A 22,476-nucleotide genomic window follows, 5' to 3' on the forward strand; every position below is an offset into this window, starting at 1 on the left:
CAGTAAATGTTTGGATAAATAATAGATACCCCTTAAGGAGGTCCTGGCTGCGTTGTTCTTAGAGGCAAACAAAGGCTGTTTGTTCTACCTGTGCCAGTTTGTCCTCTTTGTAACGCAGACATAGTGAGCAGGTCCAAGAGTATCACCAGTAACTTTTTTATTGATGTTTGTTTAGTTATGAAAAAGGCCAGAGATGGCAACATTTCCTTAAATTTTGTTCTTCCTTAAAACAGGCACTGGTGGATTCACTCCAGATATTTGAAAGGAAGTTGGTGTGATTTTTTTTTTTTTTTTTTTGAATTCATATTGCAGCTTGTCTGCAGAGTGCTCAATTTTCACAGATATGAAAGAAAAACCAAATGAGTAGTAACAAAGTGGAAAGTTTTAGTTACTTTTTAATGAATGATTTTAAAAAATCAGTCTTTGATATATTTAAGATTAATATTTTAAGGTTTATTTCTCAATCTGTCTATCAACCAATTGAATTTATTTTAATGGAAAAAAAATGTTTTGTTCATGTAATTTTATAACTTGGGAAACTGACATCTGAGTTACACTTTTTTAGTTGATGCTTTTCTTTATTCTTTTATTGCACAGATAGCAAATATACTGAAAAAGTATACAGTGAAACTGGAGGAAATTTCCTTCTTCTTGGCAGCTGATGTTCACAAGCTCATCAACGAGGAGGCCACGGTAAATGTTTTGTCTGGGGCAAGATAGCAATCTGAATATTCCCAGAATGTCTTTTTTTTTTCCCAGTTGAAATTCATTTTTTCTACTTATCAATCACTGACATACAAAAGAAGTTTCTCTTTTGCAGAATATTCTTTATCATTTGTGTTCTTTTCTCCCTCCTTTTACATAGAAGAGACAATTTATGGGTGTTTTTTTTATGTTGTATGCTGATAAAATACTCCTGATTTTATTTTTTAATATGCAGAATATAAACCGAGCCCTGCTGGGTAATGAGAGGGCAACTGCCAAGCTGCTCTTTAATCTAATGAAATCAGAGCTTGAGAAGGAAAAAGCACATAAATTGAAATGGCAAGAGAGAGTCAAGGACTGGAAGCTCATCCAAAAGAACCGTGTAATTCAGAGTTTCAGGTCAGAAATTTTACAGTCACATTTTGGAGAATGAATAACACAAAGTGACTAGTGTTCAGTTGTGTTTTCTATAAACAGTACTGTTTTATCATTTTTTCATTAAACATATGATACGTATCACATAGCATAGCACATATATCACATTTCCATTTTACATATCATTTTTCCATCCTACAGAGAATTTATGGCAAGTGAAGAAATACAGAATCCCCCAACTGTGAAAACAGAAATGGAAAATATGATAAAGGAGCAGACTGTACTCAGTGAGCAGAGACTGGAGGTTTTGCAGCACGTTGGGTATGGCAAAAGAGAAATAGAATTCTTTCTGGAGTTAATAGGGGACTTGGCTACAAAATGCACTTTACTTTCTGTCAATCTGTGATTGTAGAGTTCAGAAGTAGGCAGGTCCTGAACTTTTTTTTGGTAAAGCTCTTTTTAATGGAAAAAATGCATTCCTGGTTTTCAGTGCACCAGCTACACTAAATAGGGGATGATGGAGAGCTAGAAATGCAGGACTGCAAAAGTAAATCTTAACTAATATTTGAAACATGGTATAAATGAGCAGACAAGGATGGGTAGAGAACTACAAGTTGGTGCTTTAGTCAGTGCATTGTTTCTGCACAGGATTTCATTTCTGTAATAAATTACGGAAGAATCTGGATAGAAATCTGACTGTCTATGTTTGAATATCCATCCTGACAACAAGCATTTTTGGATGCAAGGCATTACAACATTTACAGCTTTTCTTTTAGAATGAATGTAGGAACAAGTTAGTCCCTTGTCAGTCACTTGTTCAGTGGACTTGAACAACAGCAGTCTCCTTGGTTTATTTTCATCGCTGAGATGGCAGTAAATAAAATAAAGTGCATGGAAACTCTGATTCATAATTTTATCTTTTAACAACTGACTGGTTTATATGTTAAGATACTTGACTCTTGTTTCCTATTTTGATAGCACCTTGTTGCCTCCAACAGACATGAAATCTGAGATAAATGAATGGTACAGAACTTTGGAGAATTTAAACCAAAGTTTAGGTAAGTTGGAAAATCATAAAACCAATCTGGAATTCAGGCAATTCTTTCTTTTTTTTCCAGGCAGCAACAAAGCAGGCAGTTGCTTTGAAAGGGCATGTTTGCTCTTTTCTTTGTTCCATATGTTTTCACATACCTTCTCAGTTGCTTTGAGCTGGCAGCAGGACCCAAAGAAGTTTTCTGGGGCATCACCTCCTTTTGGCCAGCACAGGCACTTGTGCATGGTGAGGTCTAGCAGGAACTGTCTTGGTTAGAATTAATCTGGGGGAGACAGAAGGTTAATTTTTATATGGAGCAGTTCTTAGTCGTACAAAAATACTCCTTTTTACCTTTTGGAGAAGGAGAGGAAAAGTGTTGGAGATGTTCTTTCTCTGAGTCCTATACAGTGCCTTCCCTCTGTGTTTCTGCCTTCTTTTACTCCAGAGCACATCCTGTCGTGATATTTGTAGCCTGTATAGTAGCAAAGAAGTTGGTAGCAACTGTAAATAACTTGCTACTTTTAAGCATAATGATAAACAGATTTGTATTAAAAAATGTTCTGTAATTGATTGTTTGTGTCGCACAAGTGTGCAGACCCGCTGGGATCTGTTCCTGTGCTGAGATTCAGCACAGGGCTTCTGTCACATTTCCATTTCACACTGTACTGGGAAGTACAGGAATGCTGACTGTGGTCTGCTCCATGTTCTTCAGACACCCACAATGCAGAGTGCGTGAAGAAAATGCACAGCGAGTATGAGCTGGTCCTGGGCAAATGTCAGGAAAAAGTGCAGGTCTGCAAGGTGAGCGTCACAGCTTTGGGACTTCTTGGAAGGATTGTTGATGGTACAGTGTCACTACAGTAAAAAATGTTTGAGGATCCGCCAGACATTGAGATAACAAGTGAAATTACTTTTTAACCTCTGTCTTATTCCGTTAGAGAAGTTGCTGTGGTATTTGTACTCGAAATGTGTAAAAGCCGTAACAAATGGCAATAATGAAGGAAGTATTGTCCTACATTTGTGTGGAGGATGCAAGGACACTCAGCCTTTGTGCTAAGTGTCTTATTTTGGGAAAGAAATTCCACCTCTCTGACTCCATTTCTTTCCTTGCCTCCAATAGAATTGTACTGTTTCCAGAATGTGAGATCTGGGGGGTTGAACCTTTCTCTGTCCATCACAAGAAGAAACACCAGCAGTTGTTAACCCATACTCGCTAAAAGCCACACAGTATTTGTTATATGCATGTCAATAACTTGGCATTTTTTTGTTTAGATGAGCCTGTTGGATTTGAATGTTTACACTGTAAAAGATGTTGAAATTGTGCACTCTGACATGCTTCACATGACTGAGGAACTAGGACGTAGGTTCGAAGAAGAACTGGAGCATATGGATGTACGTTCATCACATATATTTTTACTACTCCCTGGTATTAGTCTGTTCTTCCTGCCCTCCCACCTGCAGTGCCATCTGCATCTGAGGCTCTTGATGTCACACTAGAATGAGATCCACAGTGTGAGTGAACACCACAAAGAAAAGAAGCTTGGTGTGATTCAAGGAGAAGAGTTCGTAATGATTTGGTTTACATTTGTAACATAAATATATTTATATCATAATTTATATTTGTAATATAAATATATATGTCAGGGATGAATTTTGTATAGCCCAACCTGCCTAGAGGCAGAGGAATAGGTTTAAATGATCTCCCAAATTTCTTTCAGTCTCATCTTTTATTCTTCTGTACGAGAAAATGACTGGGCAGTCATTCCTAAAATGATAGATGGCAGAACTTGGTGATTCTGTACTTTACAGTATCAAAAGAATAAACAGAAGTTCTGATACTCTCAGCTTGTAGAATAAAAATCCACGTTTTTATCCAGTTTACTTGGATGGCTTTTTCCTCTTACTGTGTTGAATACTGACAGTATGTTTCCAGGCAGCCTTTTGTCACGTTACATATCCTCTTATTCCTTCATTTCACCTTCCAGCAGTTTAAAAATAACTTAGTCACTTAAATGTTTTTCTTTAGAGAGACTTTAAGGAGATGGCTAAACAGCATGAGCAGCACTGTCAAGGCTTGTACAGCTATTTTCAGGAGGCCATGGCCCTCTGGGATGTCCATAAACTCCGACTGTCCCAGCAGGAGAGTGAACTTCAGAAGAAAGTGGATGAATGCAGATGGGAACAGGATGGCATTATACAGGTATAGACATAAATCAAGGATGTGGCATGATGTAAAGAAAGGACTTCTTAATGCAAAGAGCCCTCTGGAGTTCAAAATAAAATGAAAAACTTAATGTTTGACTTTTATGCTGGAATTTCTACGTGTCGGTTCCATTCTGTCAGGTACATCTTTGGTAACTGCTTGATTCCCACTGAGTGGGCAGTCATATCATATTCTTGATATGGCAGCAGTGGTAAAGATTATATTTTCATTATAAAGAGACTGCAAGTTGCTATTATAAAATCTTGTGCAGGTACAAAGTCTGATTGGATGTCAACTTCTCATAGTTATAAGAAGCAACTTAGGGTGACAGTGTCAGAAATGTTAATTATGTAGGAAAGGTCTTCATAGGCAATGAGTTTTACTAAGGTTGTTAAAATATACATACATAACCAAATTACTTGAATCTTAAATAGTTATGGAGATTTTAGTATATACTAAATGATTTTTACTTGTGTTTTCTGTGTGGCCTTAGATGATGAAAGTGGATCTGGATATAATTTTGGAAAAAATGAAAATGGCAAGCTGTGAAGAAGAGCTGAAGAATTACATGGAGAAGGCCCTTTCTTCTTTAGATCATATTAGAGCTAGGTATGAATTTTTTTAGTGTAAACTTAAAAAGTAAAGCATACTTTCATGTTGGTTGTACTACTTAGATCTTGTTTATGCTGTAGTGCAAAGATGTGGAAAAACACTGCTTGCTAATTCATGTGAGACTGTACAATGAAATAATGTACATACTGAACAAGGTTAAGGCAAATAATACTCATAGTTTATGAGCAGGACTAAGGAAGACTGGTGTCACTCAAAAACTACACCAGATCAGTATTGTTGTGCCTTATCCATGCCTTATGCAGAAGTTAAAAGTAGTAGTTCAGATTCTTGACTCACAGGAATCAGAAATTGGTCTGCACCATCACCTGTGGTCTCAGATTTGATCTCCTTCAAAGTTGCGAGGACTAGAATTCGCTAAGAACTTTCAGATAGCCAAAATATTTATTTTGGTAATATTTCTGTGACCTGTGTCATGATTAGGCATTTGCAACTATAAAATTCATTATGAAAATTGACACATACCATGCTCAGCAGCAGGTGTGAAGATTAAACAGGCTGAGAGGAAGCAGCTCTATTCTCACACCCGGGAGGTCGAGGCACGTTAGAAGAGTGATGTGGACCTTCACACACCTCCCAGTGGGATTGTGGTTAGAGCTATGGGGTTGGTGCTCTTAATGCTCATTAGAACGATTTAAAAAACCCCAAAGGTAATGGAACAAGTTAAAATACAATGTGAGGTTGCAGGAAGGCAATGTAACCTATTGTTATGATCTGGTTATTAAAATGATTAGAAATGCCTCTGCCGGAATTAAGGTGCAAACAAGATCATGTGCCAAAGTCAATAGTGTGGGTTTTATTTAACAGTAAATGTGAGGCAGAGAAAGAGAGATAGAAAGAAATAGGAAAAAGGAAGGGGAAGAAAGAGGGTGACAGAGAGAGATTAAAATAGAAAATGTATCACTAGTCCATGAAACCCGGCAGCATCCCATAGGTCTTGTTCTTCTGGTCTTCTCAGTGGTGAGAGTCCCACAAAAGTTAGAGTCCAGTGGATTAATATACATTAAGGAGATGCCAATCACCTCCCTTGGGGTGGGGAAGCTTTGCAGTCTCTTGTGACAGGCTCGTTCAAAGCTGAGCACCAATACAGAACAAATAATGGAGGACAGTAATTTGACCTCTCATTTTTAATATTCCTTACATAAGCACAGATTTTGAATGATTTCCCATCCAAAAGGAAAGATGTGAAAGGCTTTATTGTGAATATTTCTTAATTTCTGTACATTCATATATTTGTAATGAACTAATCTCTGCTAATAAGCCAGGATGTGATTGTACTTGGTGTAAACATATCAAGTGCAACATTTAGCCTAAAGGTTTTATGAGATGGGTGAGACAGTTAGATTTGAATTTAAAGGCACTGTAGTCAAATTTATTTTATTTTTATACATTCTTGAATCTCTTAAACAGTGACCTTAAATTTGACAGGAATGAGACACTCAACCAAGTTGTAATGGATGAAGTAATGGCTTACCCAGAAGCTATTTTGCAGGAGTTGATTTCTTACAGCATATCCATCAGCCAGCATTTTAATGTGAAGGAAGTCTTCAAACAGGTAAAAAGAAAATTTTATCTGGTTAAAATCTTGTTACAAACTGCATTTCATCAAATTCATTTGCCTTTTAAACAGAAAACTACAAGGTAACAAACTTATATTAGTGAATTTGAGTGTCACAGGTTCTTTAGACAATAAGTGATCCACTCAAGACTATCATAACTTACTGACATAGATATATTTTGAGAAGGGATGTGGATTTCTTACAAAGAGGTAAATCTGTATTTTCAAGTGGTATGGGGGTTTTTTTTGTTGTTTTGCTTTTAGAACTTGCAAGGCGAGATAGCCTCCGTGGTTCAAGATCAAAGTGATACCTCAGTGGTACAAACAGGTATTTTTGCTTGCTTTTTTTTCAATCTGTATCTCTTTGGATTGCAACCAGTAAAACTGTGCTTTAACTGTAAATGACTCATTGAGGCAAGAAAATGAAAGAGAGGAAAATGGTAGAATATCCTGAGTTGGAAGTGACCCACAAGGATCATCCAAGTCCAAACTCCTGGCCCTGCACAGACACCACAACAAAACCATGTGCCTGAGAGCATTGTCCAAATGGTCCTTGAGCTCTGGCAGCCTTGGGGCTGTGACCACTGCCCTGAGGAGCCTCTTCAGTGCCCTGCCACCCTCTAGGGGAAGAACCTTTTCCTGAGATCCAGCTAAACTTCCTCTGACATAGTTCCAGCCCTTCCCTCGGGCCCTGTCCCTGCTCACACCGAGCAGAGATGGGAGCTGCCCCTCCACCACCCCTCGGGAGCTGCAGACCCCAATGAACTCTGACCTCAGTCTCCTCTCCTCCAGCTGAACAAGCCAAATCACCTCAGCCATTCCTCACAAGGCTTCCCCTCTAGTCCCTTCACCATCTGTGTCTCTCTCCTTTGAACGCTCCCTAATAGGTTTAGATCTTTCTTACATTGTGGCATCCAAAATTGCCTCCAGGACTTGAGGTGCACCAGCAGAGAGCAGAGTGGGACAATCGTCTCTCTCAGCCAGTGCCAGAAGAGATAGACAGTTGTGAACGATCAGATGGAGAAACAAACCCAGCTGAGCATGAGGAGATCTTGGCACAGGAAACTGAAGAAACAGAGGAAGATGGAGAGAGCATTCCTCATACAAGTGAAGACACTGAACATGCAGAACAAGGGGTAAGTGTTACAGAGATTAAGTGAACAAGAGAATGAATTTTGAAGGTGAAGGCAGTCTTGCCCAAAATAAGGAGGAATAGGAAGTCTTTTTGCTGAGGATGAATAGAAAGTCTTTGTTTGCTTAGTTTGTCAAAGCCCATAGGGGTTTAGATCCTCTTTATGGACAAATAGAGTGTATAAAACCATTTACAAGCACTGCTTTTACCTTTGTAAAAACTCTTTGCATAGTTTTTTTTTTTTTAATCTGTCTTTCTTTCATGACAGTGTCCTTAAGCCATGGTGAATGCTTTAAGCTGTATTTGTACCTAAGTATTGTTTTTTCAGGTCTTTAATTCCATTAATTTATTAACATATCAAAACCCATCTAAAACATAGGTGACTTTGCCTATTGAGCCTTCCCACCATATATAAATATATAAATATATAAATATTGCTGACACTGTATTAGTGTTGTCCAAATTGAGAATGCTCTTCTAAATATCCTTAGGATTCTTACATTAGCTTGTGCTGTGTTGATTCCATGCTGATACCTTTAAAGGTAGCAGATGATGATTTCCAACTGTTCACTAGGCAGTGTTCAATAGCAGCAAGGCAGAAAGTGCTGAAAAGGCCATGGAAATATTTTCCACTGCTAGTGGAAACATTTACACTGTCCTTGGAGTTGAAGAGGCTGACATCAAGGAGAATTATTTTACAAAATATGAAGAGGAAGAATCACTTCCTATGTACCTGAAATATGTGCTTCTCAAAGAAACCATGTTTGTCAAGCTGAAGAAAAAGTGAGTAGAAAACAGCTTCTTTATGTAATAGACAAATTTCAGCTCTTTAGAAGAAACATTATACTGAAGAGGCAAAAATTAGCTAATTATTAGTATATAATTAGATATTCTAATTATAAAATTATAATTGTATAATTATTATGTCATTCCTCTTTTTTAAATTGATACAAATATAAGAAAATGTTTATATTGCTTTGTAGCCATCCTTTCAGAGTACCACAAATGCGTTTACCTTTACAGAATATTCATATTTTATGGAAATTTATTAAGTGAGAAAACAGATCACAGAAAGACAAGTAAAATTCCCAAATTCCCTGCAGAGCCATGAAGGTAAAATGCCTGGTACTCAGTAGTAGGCAGCTAGCTCAAAAACGTGACCAGTATTGTGCAAATGGTACTGAAAGCATATCTTCCTGTAGTCAGAAGTTAAATTCTTAGAATGAATATATTTAATAAATTCTTATTTATTATTTCCTGTTCCTCGCTGTAGTATTTCTTTTTCAATCGTAGGATTCGCCTCTGCTTTTTTGAACACTTGGAGAAATGGTTTGCAGAATCCTTGTCCAAATCCCGTGTCTTCGTGGCTGCCAAGAAAGAGGAGCTGAATTCAATACTTCTGCTGCATCTTCAGTTGCATCAACAAAAGCAGGAGGAGATACAGACAAATATCTACAATGTTAGAGCTGGTACTGATTTTTTTTTTTTTTTACTGTGAGCATCATATGACTTTTTTTAGAGATGATCACAAGTGGGCCAAAACTATTTCAGCATTGTAAAGGACAACTGAGCAAGGAAGCAGTTGGGTGTGTACAAATTCCCAGTGTAATATGTTACTCATCTATTTTCAGAATGACATTTCTACACCTCTTCCTGGTTTGTGCTGTGTTATGTTTGGAAAAATAGACAGTGGTGCCCTGATCAACAACTGCACTGTACGAGACATAGAAGAACATTGTATTGTCAACGTTTGTGAATTCTCATTCACCTTGAAATTATTTAACAAGAGTTTTTATTGTACAAAAAACTAATTTTACAGGTGTTGCAGAGAAAGAATTAGCCAAGTTGAGAGAGCTGAAATGACAGGACCAGGCTTCTGAAAACACGAGAGGAAGGATTTAGCACTGTGAAATATCACTGAGCAACTACGGAGCAGCCACTAATCAAAACCTTTTTCACATGAGAATTGTCTGGTTTTTATGGTGAGAAAAAAGTACTTTAGACAGGTTTGTTGGTCTTTAACATATAAAGTAAAAAACTCTCTCTTGGGAGAACAAGCAAACAATTTTTCAATTTCCCTTTTTCTGCAAAGAGGTGCTTTTTCTGGCTGCTTTATTGAGGCAATTGGCCGGCTCTTGATTTATCCAACTATCATTCCAGAAGGGAGACCAAAACTGATGTTTTTTCCCCTCACAAAACCAGGGAGAAGTGTATTTTCCATTAAAAAAAAAACAAACCACTTTACTTTTGTTACAAGACTGAGAACAGAGATATAATGAAAATGTCAGCAATGATCAAAAATAAAGGAAAAAGAATGTTTAGAGCAAACAAGAGACATTTGTGTTTTGAATGGATTAGGAGCTGCTAAGGATATATGTTTAAAACAGAAGGAAAGCCAAAGAAACCAAATGGAATGTGGTTTATTTGTATGGTTTAGTTACTGCGAGGTCTGCTTCTGTTTATTTTGCTGCTGCTGTTGGTTGTAGGCTGACTGGGCATTGTGGTAGTCCACAGCAAACAGGGAAGAATATCCATACTGGAAAGCTTCTTTTCTTCTCAGGGGAACTGTCACTTCACAAAGAGCGTCTCGAGTGCCACTGTGAGGGGCTGGAAGAAAGCCTGAAAAAGGAGAAAGCTGAATTTCACAAATTTTTGGATCAGCTAAATAACCTCAACAAAAACTTCGGCTCCCGAATCCGTAACTTGGAGTATGACTTCCTCCATGCTCCTATGACTGAGCAGTAAGTGTGCCACAGGTGTTTCTGGCTGGAAGTCTCCATTGTTAAATACTCCTGATTGCTGTCTGAGATGTTTCTGGTTTGCATTCTGAACCTGTTTTATACATCATTATTCTTCAGTGAAGAGTACTTTATAAAACTGGAAAAGATCTAAAGAATTTCATTCTCTCTCCCTGAAAAAATTAAAATCAGGGCTGAACATATGGAATTTTTCATCTCTTTTCAAAGTGCTGGCAGTCTTTAAGTAGAAAAGATGTTTCATCTGTTTAGATTTTATCCACTTTACTGAACCTGCACAGTAATAGTAATTGACTAATTGATTTTGAAGAAAACCTCTCAATAGCATCAGCTGTTGCTGATACCTTCCATGTGTTCAGTCAGACCATCCCAGCTCAGGGGGTTGCCTTCAGACTTCACTTAATCACTTCTGAATTCTGACATTTGTTCATGTCTTTACAGCCAGCAGTCACCAGATCATCATGTGTGTTCCTCTTCTGACATGTTTTCCCTGTCTTTTGTTATTTCTTATTAGGTCAGCTTCTTCCAGGAACAATCTGCAATCAGAGCTCCACAATCATCTGGAATCAGTTGGGGTTACTGTGAGGAGTTACCAGCACTATTTGGAGGAAGCTTTAGGAAAACTAAAGCGTTCAAATGTGGATTTTCTCAAAACTTGCAGGTATAGAGATTTCATGGAAGTTTTGTTTATAAATAGTGACCTATTTCCGGGCATCAGCGTTTGTTGCATAGGCAGAAGGGTAAAATTAAAGTTTATTTCGTTATTCATCTAGTTTGCTATTTAAAAAAAAATTCCATTAAGCCGCAATTATTATGCTGTTTTCATCACATTTGTGTTGATATCCACATTTTAGGGCTGCTTAGCTAAGATAGTCTTGGAGAAAAAGAAGAGTCACAGCTTCTACTTTTGCTTTCAGATTATTTTCGGAGGGAGGTGACTTCTCTTCTGAAGAAGTAAAGTTTTTCAACAGCTGTCTTCAGAAAGAAAGTAAGCAAATTGACTCTCTAGAAAGTTTAATCAAGACAGATGTGGAGAAAATGGAATCAAGCTGCTTGGAGCAGGTATGCAGAGTTTTATTCTTTCAAGTTATGTTTTCTATTGATAAATGTGATTTGCAGTCAGCCTGCTTTCCAATTATAACTTTAAGACTGTTCTCTTTGGCAATTACATGATGGCAAAAAAGAAATAAAAATGGTGAGTTCTATTATTTAAGTTTTAAAAAGTAAAAAATTACCTAGTCCTGTCTCTTGTTTCTGGCTTTCTTAAAGGCTACTGAACTTATCAAGCAGTCTGAAAAAAAATTTGCTGATGTCTCTGTGAGTCAAGCCTTTATGGAGAAGGTCCAGAAATCTTTGAGATGGCTACAACAGCAAATCAAATCAGAGGTACAAAGGGAAACATCAGAACTTTGCTTAAATTCCATATAATAATTATTTTTTTTTTATCCTGTTGAAGATATTTTGGCTGAATTCAGAGTGGACAAACATTAAGTGACTTGCTGTGTTAATTCAAAACCTGTTTTCTGTCGCTGTCAGCTTAAAACTTTGTTTTTACTGCTGCAGCTGTGCTGGAACACTATGGGCCTGCAGCACATTGAGTATGTACATCTGAATTGACCAGCATTTTTGTGTGGTACAGTGAAGGACATGAAGTGTTGCTTTTATGAATTACTGTTTTCAGCTTCTCTGAGTACCAGGGATTTTTTTTTTACCTGTTTTTTGTCAATGGTTCTAGTGGTTTGAAAGTGGAGGCTCTGAAAATCCCCTGAATGGGGATTTTACCTCCCCACTATCTGCTTCTGCTTTAGGTAGCAAATTCCAATTTGCAGTCAGTGACATTAAAGTCTTACCTGGAGAAGCTCCAGCAGAAGAGAGATGCTTGTGCTCATCCTACTGCAGATAAAGAAGTAAGTTCTAAACAGCACAAAATGGTATTTAATTTGAATTGTTAATAGTTGTTGTTAGACTCACTGTGCATGATTGCATAAACTAATATTTTTAAGGTAGGCTGGTGTTTCTTCACATTTAGGGGGTGGGCAGAAACACAGAATTTTTGCTCAGGAAGGTCCCACACCTCTTTTCCTCTTTACCAGACCAAAAGCTCAACCTCTATGCTGTCTCATTGCTTCCATGTGTGTGTAGATAAGCTGGTGACAGAATAGAGGCCACTGATGTTGTTTGCAAGAGTCAGCATGTTTGAAAAGGCCAAAATATCTAGTTTAATAAATACCATCTGTATTCCCATATCTTTAAGGCTTCAGCTTCTGAAGAGTTGTATGATTTTGCTAAAGAGGTGTTGAAAGAGCTGAAAAAGAGAAGCCAGTATCTTGACTGCTTCTTAGAAAAAGCAATGATCCCACATGCCAGTGTAAGTATCTACATATTTTATTTAATGTTGAGAGAATTTCCCTGAGTAGATGCTTTAAAAGTTTTTCAGGATCTGTGCTTTGAATTTTCAAATGAAGAAAGAATCTGCATTATGCCAAGCTGCCCAAGACACTGTAACATTAGGACATTTTATTAAGAGGTTGAGAATGAGTTGCTCAGTTGAGTTTGTTTTCAAGGCACTATTCATAGATACATTTTTCATGGATTTCTTTAAATAATTTAAAAAAATCAAATGTGTCTGGAAGAGATTTTGTTTTTATCAAATGGGTTGTGTTTCCTTTTTTCCTTTTCTGGAAAGTCTGTCTTTATTTTGTCATCTCAGTGGATCATTGCTTTGAGAGTATACCTTTAAATACTGTTGATGATTATTTTGAGAACCTACTCTTAACTGCTTTGAAGTGTTTCAGAGTTGTATAACTGTAACAACACTGCTACTAGAATGACAAAAACTTTTAGTTCAACCTGTGAAGCAAAATAGTGTCTGTTTGGAAGATCTGCTTTAGTAGCCAGTTACAGTGTGGAATGCTTTCACTAACTGCCTGCTACAGACAAGAGAGCTTCATTTTTCTTCCCATTTCAGGAGGACGTTCCCACTCTTGCCATGGATGGGATGTCACAAGATTCCATTGCTCCTGCTGTTCAAAGAGAGAGCCTTAGAGATGAGAGCAAAAGGATGGTAATGGGGCTGGATCCTGAAAAATTCCCCGTGTTAAATCCCAGCAGAATGGATACGTCAGCACTTGAAGATTTGGCAATAAGTGTTATCCAGAATTTAGCTGGGTAAGTACTTGTTTGCCTAAAGGTATTTTTCTGTCCTTGATTTATATTTTCTCGGCTCCATATGCCACTTCTCTCCATGAGGCTCATGATATGCTACAAGAGGCTTCACAACAGTATTTTTTAAATTTATATTCCAGAAGCATATGAAGGTTTTCCTGAATTCATATTTTGTAGAATACCTTGTATATCCAGAACTTGAGTAGACTGTTCGTAGATAATACTACTTCATACTTTCTGATCAGTCTAACTTTAAAATTCAGTCTGGCTGAGACTGATTTCTTTTTAAAAGCAAGATTTCTAACAGCAAAAAGTACCCCCTTTTGAGTAATAAGTGACATCTATTTTATAGCACAATGATAAAGTTTAGATGTAGTGATTTAATTTTTGTCTGAAAGGTGATCACCTTAAAAGGTGATTACATGCTACACAGTCGGCTGAAAACTGTGCAATGAATAATATGAAAAGTGTTTGATTTGCAAATATTATTTTAATGCGTTTTTGCTTGTAGAAATTCCAAAATTTCAGGTAAAAAGTTAGTTAGTCCCATTAAAGTACTTCAATATACACTGTCAGTTGTAAAAGTAACCCTATCTGTTAAATATGAACTCAGAAGTTTAACCACACTTAGCTCATGGTAGGGTTGGAGAACTTGCCCAGGTCTCTATATAATGTAGTATGTAATATAGAACATAAAGTAACAGGATATTCAACAGCCACTTATCTCTCTTTTTTGTTTTAGATTTGTCCCATCCAAACAATCTCCAGACTTAAATCAAGAGAGAAAAGATCGCTCACGTTCATTAGGACCAGGTGTGCCTATATTTCTTTTAATGCATTCTGTTCATCTAAACTGTAGTTCCTATCATTTTACTGCACAAGTCCAGCATGTTCCAGACCAGTGGCTTCCCTGCTAGTTCTGAGAGTTGGTGCATCCCAGTTTTTTTCTTGGATATCTTTACCTTGCAATAGTAAGATGATTTTTGGCTCTTAAACCAATGAAAGCTGCAGAATGAGGTAGTGTTACAAAGGATATCTCTGTGATAGCAAAAGGAATAGAGAAAAGAATTGGAACAGAGGTCATGAAAATATGTAGGGAATCAGGGATACTTCTCAAACTGTGTTATCATCCACTCAAATGTGAGCACAGAGGTAATCCCAGGTGCTACCTGTGTAGTGTTCTGATTTCCCCATCTCTCTTCTGGAGAGCTTGACTTCTCCAGCCATTTTTAAAGGTATTCTCTATCTCTTCCACATTTCCAAGTCCCTATCACAGCCAAGACTATGAATGTAGCCCATTCATTCTCCTTATTCACGTTGTTTACATTCTCCTGCCTTCATGTTGTTTTATATCTCCTCCCATCTGTCCATTTTCTTTGGCATCCCCAGAACATAACCTTTATTGCTGTTGCCACTTCTGGGTTGCCTCAGTTATGATTGTTCCTGTAGTTGTGCCCTACATATTGTAAGGAAAACAAGAACACAAAATTCATATCCATATAAAAAATACTTCAATTGGCATTTATACAATGTTCTTCATCTTTCCTTGTTAACTAAAAACCATTCTTCCTCCAGTAAAGAAGAAGGTATCCAATGCACGTGCAGCTCAGACCACCAAGAAATCATCTTTGGATGAAACGAAGCCAAAAAAAAGGTGAGACCCCTGAAAGGAGGAATTCCACTTGAAATATTTCTACGCGGAAATTCTAAGTAAACTTTGTACCCTGCCTGTTCATTGAAAGATTCTTAATGCTTTTTTGTATGAGCCTTTTTTTCCATCTCTGTTTATGTCCACATGATCAGCTTTGTTTTGTTTGGGTTTTTTTTTTTCCAGATTGTGGCTGGGAAAAAGTTTTTCTTTTTCTCCTTCATCTACTGCTGTTTTGGACTCTGAAGTTGTTGAAATATAGACTAACCCTTAAATCAGTGTGGCTTAATTTTCAGGTGTGGCATCTAAATAGTTTGTGTTCAGCTTAGTCCATAGATCAATGAAATGAGCTACTGTAACAGTGAAAACAACAGAAAAGTTTTGAACAGCTGAGAGTTTAGAAGAGAATCCTGAGAATCTTTTTCCATCAAAAAATTATTTTCATATTGTTGTGATTTAGGAATGGTATTCCCCTATTTAGTGTTCCCACTGAAAAAGTCCAAGCACTCACTTCCCTCTCCTCCTCCCCTCCTGGTGGGCTGGCAAGGACAATGAGGTGAGAAAACAAACAGTAACAGCAACAATATGAATAACAAAGTGTACAAGAGAGGCAAAGGATTCACATGTGATGCTCACCACAAGGAAAGCCCCGACAATACCCCTTTCCCTGGCCCTGGCAATCACAGGAGGTGGTACAGAATAACCTCCAGGTCCTGGCCAAAAATTAACCCTGTCCAGGGCACACAATAATACTAGTTTTAGAGTTACGTTTTTCTGATTTTTTTTTTTTCTTCAGTCCATCATATACTCCCATCATCAGCCAGAGAAGGAAAACACTTGTGGATAGCATCAAATGAATGTTTTTCTTTCCTAGCGAAAAGAAAAGCACCAAATCTGTTCCTAAGGACAGGACATACCAGATATTTGAAAAGAAGCCTCCAAAGTCTGAGTAAGTCATGTGTATTTGCAGAAGAAGAAGTTAATCTGAAAAACCCCTCTATCTATCTAATCCATGTATCTATCTATCATTGTGACCTATAGAGTTCACTATTGAATTTTGAGGTATTTAACCTTGATATTTATTGGTCAAAGTGCTTACAGAACAGTTCCTTTTTGTAACATACTAACAATGAAAATAAAAGATCATCTGTTTTATTCTGTTTAATGTCTGAAATGGGAGGTCTCATTGGAGCCCATTTTGCACATTTACAAGAAGAGGGTGGGGAATATAAAATAGCCTGTCTTTCCATTATTTTCACATCTGAGAAGACCAATACACTTTATACACTACATTCTTGTGCTCAATATTCCATTGATAGGAATAAACATGGAGCAAACAGGTCCCATTCCCCTTCTCTAAGAAAATTATCCTATCTGTGCAGCTGTACTCTACAGAACTGAGATATTTCGTATGTGCCATGCAAAACTATTCAAATTAATGCCTAAGATGTTTAAGCACTTGGGAATTTTATTTCCCATTGTGCTTCAAAATAATTCCAGTAAAAAGCTAGACCCACCTTCAAATATTTCTGGTTTATCCAGAGTGCATGGTCAGTTCTTAAGGTAAGTTTTAGGCACAGGAAGTTGGCTAGGATTGCTTTTTGATGTGGCAGTGCTCTCTAGTGATGATTTACAATAGCTGCAAGTCCTGGCTGCTTCTGAAAAGAACCAAAGCTAATGCAGGGGAAGGATCTTAGGCATTCTGAATATTTGTTTGGGTATGCTCTGAAAAATGTATTAAAATTAACCTGAACAGAATATTTGAAGAGCAGTGAATATTGCCAATGTGATAATTTTACCATGTGATAGTATTTAATTTTTTTTTTTAATTTTGTTGGTTTTCAGTACTTTTAAGGGGATCATTATGAATATTCTCTGGACGGGTAGCAACACCTTGCTTGACCTTGGTGAGGTAAGAAAACCTTGTGTTCTTCAGTCACTTTTGCTTTCATAGGTCCACTCCTGTGTCAGAGAAATAATTTGGTTCTTTTCAGTATTTGTCAGACCATCCAATAATTTTCCTTCCTTCTCCTGCTCTTATATACCTAGATGTGACACATTTGAATGTGTTATCAACAATTTATCTGGTTTTTTGTTCCCTTCTGTAGGATTTTTATGGAGAAAAGACACCTCAGATGGGAATACCTAAATATCTGCCAGAGACTTTTGAACGTTGGGCAGAAAAGCTCAGACAGAAACTACTGTCATACAAAAGACAGGCAGATGATTACTACAATTTCTGTCTTAGAGGTAAATTCACTCCTTTAAGACTTTTAATTTCTTGTGTGTGCAATTTTTCAATATGTAAGGTGAAAATTGCAGTGACCAAGAATTAATGTCGTTGTCTTAATCCATCCGACTCAGTGGAAAAACTCCAGTTGATTTTACTGGGACTTGAGCCAATATTCTTTTCTGAGTATTCTCAGCTACAAAAATCATAGCAGAAGGGCACTTGACTAAGTTGAAAGACCTGTACAGGTCACATCTTTAAGCAAGTGTACGTTTCTCAAAGCATTGGACCTAGGAAAAGGAATGGCAGAGACAGAATCTCTGAGAGAGAAAATTCCAGGCTGTTTGATCCTTGCAGTGTGTGTTCATCTGGACTGAGTGGGGTTTTTTTCCTTGCAATTAATACTTCTGTGTCACGTACACGCCCTGTTTTTTCCCCAAAGAATTTCGGGATCAGCTGAAGTGGTTTGAGGAGGAGCTCTCTTCTGTCTCCCAGTTGGCAGTGGATAGTCTTTTAAGAGAACATGAGCAGAAACTCAGCTCTTCCACTGCTCAGATTCAGCACCTCTTCAACAGACAGCTGGGAGAGTGGGAGGATATGAAGGTATCTATCATGGATATATTGGAATGCTTCCAGTGTAAGCAATGCTAAATGCATCTGATAAAGTTTTCTTTTTCTCATTTTCACTCTTTGCTTCATCAGTCCCTGCTGAGCTGAGGTGTAGTTTCTGTGTTTGCAGTTAGTCTGGGTAGTTTTCCTGGAAGCTTTGTATTTCCTGGAACTCAGTCCTTTTTCTCCCTTCTTCCAGCACTGGTCTGCCCTTTTCTTGTCTTGTCAACTCTGCCTGTAACCTTACACTTGGACTGTCAACTCTGCAAGGGCTGTGACCTTGTGGTAGGGCCATACAGCTCCTACTGCATGGCTGCACTCCTTTGTAGGAACTATGATATATGGGTAATGAAATACTATTATTTACTATTATTCATAAAAGAGGCATATTTTTTTTCCAGTAATGTCAGAACTCAGAACAGAATCATAATGGAGATCATGCAGAAAAGGCTACAGTAACTTCAGGTTTTGTTGCTCTTAGTATTATGTTAAAGTCAGGAAAAAAATACAAATATAGAGTTATAAAAAAGTATCTTCTTTACCACTTGGTAGGAGAGATGATTATTTACTGAAAACAAACCCTGAAGTGAGACCACAGGCCCTGTCCTCCAGCAGAGAGGCAATTTAGTGCATACTGCACTGCGAGGTTTATCTCCAGACAGCCATGGAGTAGCTCTGTTTTCTTTGTCTTTCTGAATACTTTTATATAAAATGTTTTGGTTTTACTTCTTCCTTGTTATGACTAAAAGTACATTATTTACTGAAGGCATTTCTTTCTCGTGTATTTCCTCAAAGACTGTGCACCGGAGAAAATTACATTACTCCCTGGGACACCCAAACAACTCCCTTCAGCTGGAGGCTTTGTGCCAAGAGGAAATAAAAAGGCAAAAAGATCAAACTGAGGGTGTTCACCTCAACACAAAGATGCTGCAGGTAATTGTAAAGCCCTTGCTTACTGTGGATTTAAATGTTACATTGGGAAAGGAGAGTGCATTTTGGGTACATTTTTCCTCTCCGTCTAAGGGAAACTTGAAAATGTTTTCAGTTTTAGGCAATCCTGGTCATATATCGTTCAACTTTTAAGTTCTGTATTATCAGCATTAGCTCAATATTGACATAAATACACATGCACACATAGACATGTATAGATTTATTGTGGAACTAACTGATCCTGTGTATCATTCACAGAGCATGCTGGCTGTGAGCTTAATGGTAGATAGGAGTGTTGGCTGCAGGGGTGACATCCTCTGGTTAGTTCTCTTCTTTGCAGACAACAGATGCCTGAAAGGGTTTCTTTCTTCTCTGTGCATTTCATTAGTGCAAATAATTGACACTTTTCCACACAAGATTAAGTACTGGAATAAGCAGAATTTACAGGAGAGATTCAGGAATCAAAACACTTTTCCCCCTCCACCCCAGGGGTTTATTGAAGGTTGGTTGCCCAGCACTAAAGCTCTTTATTTTCTTCTCTCAGGCCACTTACTCCAAATTCTATACTGTCTGCAGAGTTTATATATTTTTAATTCCAAAGTAACAGCTCCTTCTACTCTTAACTCTGCCTATAGACACAGAAACACAAATACCCTCTTTTAGAATAACACCTGGCCAAAACACTTCCACCCAAAGTACCCGAATTCCAAAATGGTCTTTGCTTTGGGAAGAAGGATGCATTTACAGACAGCTGTTTTTCTCAGGTTTAACACAAATATATATCTGATGGGTACCTGTGCACAGAACTCAACAGTTTTGTGAACTTTAAATGATCAGGCAGTGTTAAGAATACTGCAGAGAGATGCTTTGAGACCCTTTTATGTGCAACTTTGAGCTTTATGTCTGTTATCTGCACCTGCTGCAGAATGTCAAGGTTGGATACTTGTGTAGTTCTTTTGGAGCCAAATTAAAAGGAGATCAAATTATCAAAAGAATTTCTCTCACTTGTCTCCAATATCCCAACAGGACTGTGCTGCTGAGTGTGCTCAGAGCTTTTTTTCTGCACTGGCTGCCCTCACCGAAAAGCTGCTCTTGGAATTAGATGAAACCATCACTGTTGATGACATACAAGTAGCAGGTAAGTAAAGAAGACATTGCTTGTTCAGGCCTTCTCTTCCTTTTCAAAGACTGCAGCAGACTGCCCCTAGGAAGCAGAGGCTTTTATATGCTGTAATATTTTAAATGCAAAGATTTGCATAATGAAGCCCACAAAGCTATTTCTTGAAAGCGTAGAGCATCAAGCTGCCTGTAGTTACTCCAAAACAATCATGTTTCTGCCACTGTTTTGCTTTTGCTGAGTAGATCTTCTATTATCTTCCAGACACTGAAAGACCTAGAGAGAAGATGTCGACTTTAATCCATCAGAAACAAACTGGGCTTCCTCTAGAAACCTCTAAAGTTCAACAGTTAATCAAACGAGGGAGGGGGTAATGTTTGAAGATACTGAACACTGTTCTGTCTAATTTCTCTTCTCTAAATTGGTACCAGGCACTGTCCTCATAGTTTTTTTGCTGCACTTGATGAAGCTGCTGAATACTTATTGTAAGGGTCAAATACATACAGGTACTCCAAAGATATCAGGCAGTGGAAGGATTTAGGAGAATTTATTTTCAAAAGTTGAGAACACAACATATCAGCACAAAACTGCACCGGGCCTGGGAAAAGACATGCCTCCTGTTCTTCTCAGGGCTTCTATTGTCCCTCTGTGCTGGTTTAAAAGTTAACCAGCAGGGGGAATGAACCCAACTCAAAGGAGAGATTATAAGTCAGAATAACAATTTATTAAAATGATACAGTAAGTACAATAATACAAACCAACAATTGGTCTCAACCCACAAAAACCCAAATGTATAACCCAGTGCCCTGGGGCCTGAACAAAATGGTGTTCCTTGGGCCCTGTTTGAGTCCAAAGTAAAGGGAGAGGGGAAGAACCTGCTGGTGGGAGAGCTGCTGCAGTCTGGCCAAACTGGTGATCGCAGTCCAGTGGTGGTCTAAGTCTGGTTGAGGGCGATGAGATGCAGCCGTCCTCTGGATCCCACGAGTGGGTTGAAAAATGTTCCAAAACTCCAAGATTATATATCCTCCAGTTCAGGCAGGAATGTTCAGTGCTCCCCTCAGGGCGGGGAGTTCCACAAAGGGTGTGAGGACAGAAACATCCTCCTATCTCACAGGCCTCTTAACACCTAGTTTATAGCCTGAGGAGTCAGGCTCTATGGGCAGAAGGTGCGAATAGTCTATTGACAACAATAGTCTAGTTTCTGGGAAATGACATGGAAGGCTATAGAATACAGTTTTGGGTTACACCCACCATGATGAATTGATCTCAGCTGTCCTAACTAGGACACTCAAACGTGTCTGTGACAACTTATCTTTTCTCATACCAGGGAGAGCTTCTCCGGAATGCAGGAAGAGAAACATTCCAAAACTGTCTCTGGGAAAGATGCCTCTTTCCAGGCAGGAAAGCTTTCTTAAGCGAAAAACCCTAATGTCCTTCTAGTAAAATCTTCTGGAAGGGTTTTCTACGCTTGCACTATGCTCATTCTTAGTGATGTCATTGAACTAGTTATGGGGCAGTTTGGGTGGGTGGTGATTTTAAAGAAAGAATTACAATGGATCCAAATAAAAGTGAATTACATATTGTAGTGTAAAACAATAGAATGTCATGGCTATTACTATGCCATTTGCTAGCCACTAGCTATCAATTCAGCACTTTCAGATCTGTGTATTGTCATTCAGAAGATAAGAATTCAATACTGTGCAGAGATCCTGAAGTTTTAAAAGAAAAGGTGGTTGTACTTAACAAAGAAGTTTGTAGGGTAAGCCTTTTGTGGAGATTAAAAAAAAATAAAAATTGGTCTTTTGCACTTTCATACAAGTAACGTTAATTAGTATGATAGAGTCTCTTTTCTAAGTTTCTCTCTGGTGTGTTTTTTGGTTGGTTGGTTTGGTTTTTTAAAGGACTTGGCCAGGAATACCTGAGACTACTCTTCCTGAAGCTCCAGCCTATGTTCTTTGCAGAGGAACTGCAACAGTTTCAACAGCTCAGACTACACTGGGCCATCTAGCAGTGATGGATGCGAGACAAGCTGCATACCAGGTGGGTCTGTGAGTGGGGCTGCTGCTCTTGAGGGATAGGTTTTTTAAGCAGAAAACCACAGAATCGTATCTATGTGTAAGTTTTAACATACACAGTGTTTTCAGATTTTAAAGCCCTATTATCCATGTGTAGAAGTCCTCTCTTGTGCCCGTTTCTTCGTGATATTGTCAGAAGCAGACAGGGTTGGTTTCTCAGGGAACCCTCTCATTTGGAGGCATGACAAAGGGGAATTGTTTCAGCAGAGAAGCACGGATGGTGTCAGAAACAGGGCACTGCATTCAGCAGCACCACAGTTCCAAAAGCAGCTTCTGCCCCAATGCTGCTCCAGTGCTGCTTTCACTCACC

General features: G+C 38.2%; 1 protein-coding gene across 10 annotated transcripts in view; it reads left to right on the plus strand.

Annotated features, from left to right (window-relative positions):
* The window catches only part of CCDC180 (coiled-coil domain containing 180), a 37,293-nt gene that overhangs the window by 4,649 nt on the left and 10,168 nt on the right, over positions 1–22,476 (plus strand). For 5 of the 10 annotated variants that reach the window (XM_051803799.1, XM_051803796.1, XM_051803800.1 and 2 more), the window contains 30 exons: positions 598–693; positions 941–1,104; positions 1,282–1,401; positions 2,059–2,138; positions 2,826–2,914; positions 3,386–3,505; positions 4,140–4,313; positions 4,810–4,925; positions 6,375–6,501; positions 6,769–6,832; positions 7,435–7,640; positions 8,211–8,419; positions 8,930–9,105; positions 10,197–10,377; positions 10,907–11,053; positions 11,310–11,454; positions 11,662–11,778; positions 12,201–12,299; positions 12,647–12,760; positions 13,361–13,560; positions 14,300–14,370; positions 15,133–15,211; positions 16,080–16,154; positions 17,051–17,117; positions 17,314–17,455; positions 17,878–18,038; positions 18,840–18,977; positions 20,001–20,112; positions 20,356–20,461; positions 21,993–22,131. In XM_051803799.1, the coding sequence (XP_051659759.1) occupies positions 598–693; positions 941–1,104; positions 1,282–1,401; positions 2,059–2,138; positions 2,826–2,914; positions 3,386–3,505; positions 4,140–4,313; positions 4,810–4,925; positions 6,375–6,501; positions 6,769–6,832; positions 7,435–7,640; positions 8,211–8,419; positions 8,930–9,105; positions 10,197–10,377; positions 10,907–11,053; positions 11,310–11,454; positions 11,662–11,778; positions 12,201–12,299; positions 12,647–12,760; positions 13,361–13,560; positions 14,300–14,370; positions 15,133–15,211; positions 16,080–16,154; positions 17,051–17,117; positions 17,314–17,455; positions 17,878–18,038; positions 18,840–18,977; positions 20,001–20,112; positions 20,356–20,461; positions 21,993–22,131 (3,834 nt within the window). Of the gene's footprint in view, positions 1–597; positions 694–940; positions 1,105–1,281; positions 1,402–2,058; positions 2,139–2,825; positions 2,915–3,385; positions 3,506–4,139; positions 4,314–4,809; positions 4,926–6,374; positions 6,502–6,768; positions 6,833–7,434; positions 7,641–8,210; positions 8,420–8,929; positions 9,106–10,196; positions 10,378–10,906; positions 11,054–11,309; positions 11,455–11,661; positions 11,779–12,200; positions 12,300–12,646; positions 12,761–13,360; positions 13,561–14,299; positions 14,371–15,132; positions 15,212–16,079; positions 16,155–17,050; positions 17,118–17,313; positions 17,456–17,877; positions 18,039–18,839; positions 18,978–20,000; positions 20,113–20,355; positions 20,732–21,374; positions 22,132–22,476 lie in introns of those variants that run through there. The other 5 variants (XM_051803803.1, XM_051803804.1, XM_051803802.1 and 2 more) reach the window with 5 other exon arrangements.

The sequence above is a fragment of the Manacus candei genome, unplaced genomic scaffold (assembly GCF_025592945.1).
Source record: "Manacus candei isolate 608988 ecotype Guabito, Panama unplaced genomic scaffold, ASM2559294v1 h1tg000060l, whole genome shotgun sequence".
In the NCBI taxonomy this organism is placed as follows: Eukaryota; Metazoa; Chordata; class Aves; order Passeriformes; family Pipridae; genus Manacus; species Manacus candei.